Genomic DNA, 7051 nt, shown 5'->3' on the forward strand with positions numbered 1-7051 from the left:
TGCTTTCTTCTTCTTACCTGTCCCACCACACCACCCCACTGCTGCCCCTCCACCATCCCCTCCCCTCTGTCTGTCAGCCTTGTTCTGCCCCATCTTTCGCTCACACTGCACACGGAACTCGTACAGAGTCCGTCACAACTCGGGACTGAGATTTTCGACAGGCTGCGGTGAAGTGCAGTGCATGTTCTTCTCTGGCAGTTTGCTCCCAGTTGTGTTTACCTTGGTTCTCACCTGCGAAGCGGTCTTTGCATATGTATTATTATTTAATCACCCAGCCCTCTTACTTGGCACAGATTCCTTCGGTCATTGACGAGTTGTTCAAGCATAATTACACTTGTCACTGATTTTATATTGTGTATTCCTTGATGATTTTTCGTGGCTGGAACATTGCGAGCAAGTTTTACTACACAAAGGGAAAAAACGAAATTGTCGGTTGGATCGATTTAGCAAACTAGGGTAGGTGTATGTGTTTTGGATTGTAGTGCGACGAGTCTTACAACAACAAAAACCAAAAAAAACACGCACGAAGTCTAAGAAGAACATATCTCAGGTGACTTACGGTGTGGTGTTTTGTTGTTTTTGTTTCTCTTCTGAATGGAACCTCAAGAAACTTAAATCAACAGTCAGTCTTGTGCGTGGTGGGTGTTTAGGTCGGCAGTGGAGCTTCTGGTTCGGCTCTGAAGATGGGGCCGGGTTCCAGGCTCGGACTGAGACTGAAGACAGGGAAGATGGTGGTGGTGGTGGTGGGGGTGATGGTTCTGCTCACCGCCACATCGCTGGACACGGTTTCGGCCCAGGGTGAGTTCCTGTTGGGATATGCATGGTTTTCTTTTTGTGTGTGTGTGCGGTTGGTTTTATTTATTTAGTTATTATTGCTGTGGTTGTCCATGTCGTGTGTTTCATTTGTTGACTGGGTAACAACTACTACGGAGTAGGTGGCCCAGGGTTAGTTCCTGTTGGGAGGTGCATATTTTGTTGTGGATGGTGGTGGTTGTTGCTTTCTTTCTTTCTTTCTTAATGCTGTGATTATCCATGCCGTTTTGTTTCATTTGCTGACTGGGTTACTACTACAGAGTAGGTTTGGATGTCGTTCTGCAGATCTTCTTCAGCTTGTTTTTGTTGTTGTAATTGTTGTTGTTGTCGTTTCTTTCTTCTTCTTCTTCTTCTTCTTCTTCTCCTCCTTTTTTTTCTACTGCATCTTCTTTCTCTAGTTCTTTTTCATCTGCTTCTACTTCTTCTACTGCTGCTGCTTCTGTTTCTTCTTCTGTTTCTTCTTTTGTTTCTTCTTCTGTTTCTTCTTCATCTATTTCATCTTCTTCTTGTCCGTTAGTTGTGTGTGTAGAGTCAATACCGGGGACGCCGCACTGAACTGTTCACCACACGTGGCAGTGTTGACTGAATCAGTGCTAGTGTCACACTGCACGTGATTTTAGCATAACAACAAAAACATAATTATTGTCCTTCGTTTTTTCAGTCCTTGTTCTCTTCGAGTCCACCTTTGCACCTCCTCCTTTTTCGTTCTCGCATCTCTGTTCCTTATCATTAATTTTAGTGTGTGTGTGTGTGTGTGTGTGTGTGATCGAGAGAGATCTAGAGTGTGTGTGTGTGTGTGCGCGCGTTCGTACATGCTTTTGTTTGTGTGTGTGTGGAGGGGGGAGGAGGGGGGGGGGACGATATCCGTGTTTCTGCTCTGTAATTCTCCACTACTTCCTTCTTCTCCCCTTACACTTCTCCTTCCAAATAGATAACTGCGTTCTTGCTCCCCTCGCAGGTTGTTTCAAGCAATTTTTATTCACCTCAAGAGGGTGTGAGGTGAAGGACACGCGCTCGTGCGTGTCCTGTGTGTGTGTGTGTGCCCACATGCGTGCGTACGTGCGCGCCTCTGTGTGTGTGTGTGTGTGTGTGTGTGCGCGCGCGCGCGCTTCTGTGTGAGAGAGAGAGAGAGAGAGAGGGAGAACTTCTTTAATCTCGTTTCCCAACATCAAACAGCCGGACTGCTGCAGTAGCAAGAATCTTTTCAACTCAGACACGTTGGGCAGATGAGAAGAAAGCTCGGAGCGCTTAAATGTTTCTACCCGCCCATGTTGAAGTTTCAGTCTTCAAAGAGTGTCGGCGCTGTATTGTTCAACGATTTCAATAGACACCAGTCACCGGTTGAAGTCTGGTATTCCTTGCTTTTGACGTTTTCAACCTAGTTTCACACTGGGGTCACGTAGAGAAAGAGGTAGAGCTTTGGGTGCTGAAAGTGGGGAGGGGAGGGAAGGGGTGGGTAGTTGAGGAGTGGGGGAGGTTATGAAATCTTGTGTGAAGTCGGTGGGTATGTTTTTTATTTGTTGTTTGTTTAATGGTACTTTGACTTTTCGTGCTCTGTCCATTCTCTCTCTCTCTCTCTCTCTCTCTCTCTCTCTCTCTCTCTCTCTTTCTCCAACATTGTTTTAAATTGAACTTACTAATGTCTTCAACATTTCCTGAAATTGTTGGGAAATTTTCTCTACTTCCATATAAAGCTTTCAAATTCAGGGAAGTAGTTGCTTCGTGACAACATTTATTAGTCTACATACTGAACCGTAGCGGTGTTTTACTCATATTTTTGTTTGATTAAGTATTTTAACATTTACTTACATTGTAATGGGATGTTTAAAAAAAAAGAAAAAAAGAAAAAGGTTCACATATATGTCCCTTCATAAGGGCCTATGTAGGCATATTAATGTGTAAACCATTTGGAATTTCTCTGTCGCTCTGTCCCTCTCTGGCTGTCCGTCTGTCTCTCCCTATCTCTCTCAGTCTCTTCCCAATTATCGCAAACAGTGAACTTGCATAAAATGATGGTAAAAATATTTAACAAACAATATTTCTGGTGACGCTACCATTCTTGGTGACCGTAAATAAACTAGACTGCTGGACAGAACATGCTACAAATCGTGACTTGGTCACGCGCAACACTCATTACCGTGTAACAGACCTCAAGGCCAAGACTTGCTCACACGGTTCATTAGCGGCGAGTTTAACGATCTATTGGCATTTCGCTCTTAAGGTCAAGTTGTTCGTGGCTGTGGTCTTTTCGGTGAAGGGTGGTGTGGTCGAGGCGTTGGTCCTGAATCTCACAAGTTAAAGATCCATGGGGCTTATACACTGTGGTCAACACCATGTGCCCACGGCTCCAGTTGTATGTTGAGAGGTTGGGACGTGTGTGGAGGGGTTGAGAGATTGGGACGTAAGTGGAGGGGTTGAGAGGTTGGGACGTGTGTGGAGGGGTTGAGAGATTGGGACGTAAGTGGAGGGGTTGAGAGGTTGGGACGTGTGTGGAGGGGTTGAGAGGTTGGGACGTGTGTGGAGGGGTTGAGAGATTGGGACGTAAGTGGAGGGGTTGAGGGGTTGGGACGTGTGTGGAGGGGTTGAGAGGTTGGGACGTATGTGGAGGGGTTGAGAGGTTGGGACGTAAGTGGAGGGGTTGAGAGATTGGGACAGGGTTGAGAGGTTGGGACGTGTGTGGAGGGGTTGAAAGGTTGGGACGTGTGTGGAGGGGTTGAGAGGTTGGGACGTGTGTGGAGGGGTTGAGAGATTGGGACGTATGTGGAGGGGTTGAGAGGTTGTAAGTGGAGGGGTTGAGAGGTTGGGACATAAGTGGAGGGGTTGAGAGTTTGGGATGTATATGGAGGGGTTGAGAGGTTGTAAGTGGAGGGGTTGAGAGGTTGGGATGTATGTGGAGGGGTTGAGAGTTTGGGACGTGTGTGGAGGGGTTGAGAGGTTGGGACGTAATTGGAGGGGTTGAGAGGGGGTGGGTGGGGGTAGAGATTGGGACGTATGTGGAGGGGTTGAGAGGGGGGGGAGAGGTTGGGACATATGTGGAGGGGTTGAGAGGGGGGGGAGAGGTTGGGACATATGTGGAGGGGTTGATAGGAGGGGTTGAGAGGTTGGGACGTATGTGGAGGGGTTGAGAGGGGTGGGGGGAGAGGTTGGGACGTATGTGGAGGGGTTGAGAGGAGGGGTTGAGAGGTTGGGACGTATGTGGAGGGGTTGATAGTGGGTGGGGAGAGATTGGGACGTATGCGGAGGGGTTGATAGGGGGTGGGGGAGAGATTGGGACGTATGTGGAGGGGTTGAGATGGTGGGGGGTTGAGAGGTTGGGACGTATGTGGTGGGGTTGAAAGGGAGGGGGAAGAGATTGGGACATATGTTGAGGGGTGGGGGGAAGGACGAACAAACGAACCCTATTCCCTGCACGTCCGGAATATCATGTATCTGAAAGCAGCTTTCACAACGTCACACAGGGCCAAAGGAACACAACCAGGATCTTCCGATAATAGAGAAGGGAAGGGGCGGGGAGAGAACCCAGTTTCAAGCAGAGCATCACACGATTATCAGATCAGACGTGGTGGACAGCGGGAGGAGATGTGGGGAGGGGGGGTCTGGAAAAGATGTGTGTGGGAAAAAGGATGTGAGGGGGGAGGGGGTGCAAGAGATAGAGGAGTGTGTATTTTCTTTTCATTGCCATCGTTGATAAAAAAAAAAAAAAAATAAATAAATAAAAAAGTGCAGATATGGTCGCCTTTTGATGTCGGAGAGGACTAAAGGCATGGAGAGAGTGCACACTTTTTGCACTTACATAAGTAACCCTACACATCAAAATCCTTCTGCAAACACTCGTCATGTGATAATTATGTTTACGTGATGGACAAAAACAAAAGCTGTGATACCGCGTCTTCACTTATTCCCGGATCTCTTAAGTGGTCTTTATGGGAGAGATATGGGCGGGTGAGGGGGGTGAGGGTTGGAAATCGTTCAAAACGTGTGACGAAGGGCCAGTGTTTGACAGGCAGACTATTGGACGAAGGTCGTAAAGACGAGACGCCCATAAACGTCTGCATGAAATCTTTGTTTTTGCTGCGTTCATTTGCATTTCATGTCACTACCCCCCGTTGGTGTGTCGGTCTATGTGAGTGTGGTGTGTGTGGGAGTGTTGTTTGTGACTTTCTGTCTGTCTTTCTGTCAGCCTGTTTGTCTGCCCCTCTGTTTCTCTCTGTCTCTTGCTCTCTCTGTCTGTCATTTTCTCGCCTCCCTCACACACACATTTAGTCAAATTATACACTTACACATACAATAACGCAAGCACACACACACACACACACACACACACACACAAATTCATACTTTCTTTTCTTTTTTTTCTTTCTTGTTATTCTCTTTTTATCATTCGTGCGGCCAGTCACGAACCTGCTCGGTGTGTTTTTACGAAGCAGTTGATTTTTGGTGTTGAAAGCGGACATCACTTGCCGGATGTCGACCCCCTTCGCCCACCAGGGACGAGAGGTCTCAGCAATCAACAATGGTTAAGTGAAACTGTCATGATGTTTGTTTTCAGAAAGTATGTTTACGGCTTGGGGTGGGGTGGGGGTGTTGAGAGAGGGTGGGGGGAAGGAGGTGGGGATCAGAGAGAGAAATCCTTTTCTGTGTGTTGGAGGATAACTGACTGATGGACCAGAAAGACGGAGTTGGGTCAGCTGCATTTCTCTTAAGGTGGTGCAGTGTAGATTCCCTTTTTAACCCCGTCTCTCCCTCCCGCCCCCCGCCCCCCCCCCTTTCCCCACCAATCGGTTCTCATGTACTTGTACGTATTTGTTTGGAAAAGAGAGAGCTGTATCTGTTGCTCTTCTTCTCTCCCTGGAAAGGGCTTTTCCAGTTTCAACTTAAAAAAAAAAAAATCTTGGGTGCCGTGAGTGTGCATGTACAAAAGAGATGAGGTTTGGCTTTTCTGTTCCATAATTCCTGTCGTAGATTCAAGTGCTTATCACACGTGTAGAGTGCTTATCGTTTTCTTTCTTTTCACTGTTATTTCTTTACAGTCAGTTTCTTTTTCAGGGAAGTGTTTTCGGTCGTGTTCCAGCCCCCAGGTGGCCAGTGAGGTGGGATTGGTAGTAAACCACCAGGTTTGAACAGCAGCTCTGCAGGCAGTCTCGTTGCTTCTCAGGAGTGCGGCGGTTTTGTTCAACTTTCATTGGGGGGCGATTCCTGCAGAGCATTCTACTGTCTCCATGTCCCACCAAATTTAATGCTAACGTGGTTAGCAGGATCTCTAACGTGCGCAGAACTTTTACACTTTTCACTGTGTATAGGTACGACGTTGTTCCAAACACTGCAAATTCTTGTTCTTCTTCTTGTTCTTGTTCTTGTTCTTCCTCTTCTTCTTCCTCTTCTTCTTCCTCTCCTCCTCCTCCTTGTTCCTTTCCCTCCTCCTCTTCCAACTTCTTCTTCTTCATCGTTCTTGGGCTGCAACTCCCAAGTTCACCTGTATTCATGTACGAGTGGGCTGTTACATTCATTCGATCGTTTCGTCCTTGCCATTTAGGCAACCATATTCCGTTTTCAAGGCTTGGTCGGTGCTTGCTGGGTATGTTGTTGTTCCCATAACCCACCGAACTCTGGCATGGATTACGGGATCTTTAACAAACGAACATGTTTGATATTCTGCATGCCAAAGGGGTTCATGCACTAGCAGGTGAGCACTGTCAGGTAACCTGGAAGATCGGGAAAAAAATCCATTCTCAATTAACCGACTAGGCGCTGCGACCGAGACTCGAGCCCAGGGCCCTGAGGCTGAGAGTGGATCGCTATAACTTTTACGTTGTTGAGCAGTGCACACGAGTTTGTTGGTGCGGAGGGGGGACGGAGGGGGTGTCGAGAATATGTTCACGTCATACACCACATGGTGCCATCTCACTGAACACACAAACGGCTGTTTTAGTCACGAGTCCAGTTTAAACAGCTTGAAAATGCATTTGAAATATTGATGTTTCAGCCTTAAATTTACAAACTTTTTTCCCGGCAGCTGTATTTGTTCTTTGAAAACTGAAATACGATGCACTTGCAAGAAAATACCTCTAAGTTATGGGTGGTGTTCGATACGTTGGCTGCATACGTCTGCTGTTTGTCGGAAATTCAGCTTCACTTCACCATGCTCCCAAGAAGAAAAGGGTGCAAGTTCTGTAGTGGCCCTTCACTTTTTTTGTGTGTGACCGCTGTATATATCAAAACGAGTTAGCGAACAGTCCCC

General features: G+C 47.1%; 1 protein-coding gene across 1 annotated transcript in view; it reads left to right on the forward strand.

Moving 5' to 3' along the window:
* Positions 1-7051, forward strand: part of LOC143297194 (uncharacterized) — a 124174-nt gene continuing 117123 nt past the window's right edge. Inside the window, exon 1 of the mRNA XM_076609398.1 lies at positions 1-798. Coding sequence (XP_076465513.1) covers positions 684-798 — 115 coding nt within the window. The 5' untranslated portion in view covers positions 1-683. The remainder of the gene's footprint in view (positions 799-7051) is intronic.

The sequence above is a fragment of the Babylonia areolata genome, chromosome 22 (assembly GCF_041734735.1).
Source record: "Babylonia areolata isolate BAREFJ2019XMU chromosome 22, ASM4173473v1, whole genome shotgun sequence".
NCBI classification, from domain to species: domain Eukaryota; kingdom Metazoa; phylum Mollusca; class Gastropoda; order Neogastropoda; family Buccinidae; genus Babylonia; species Babylonia areolata.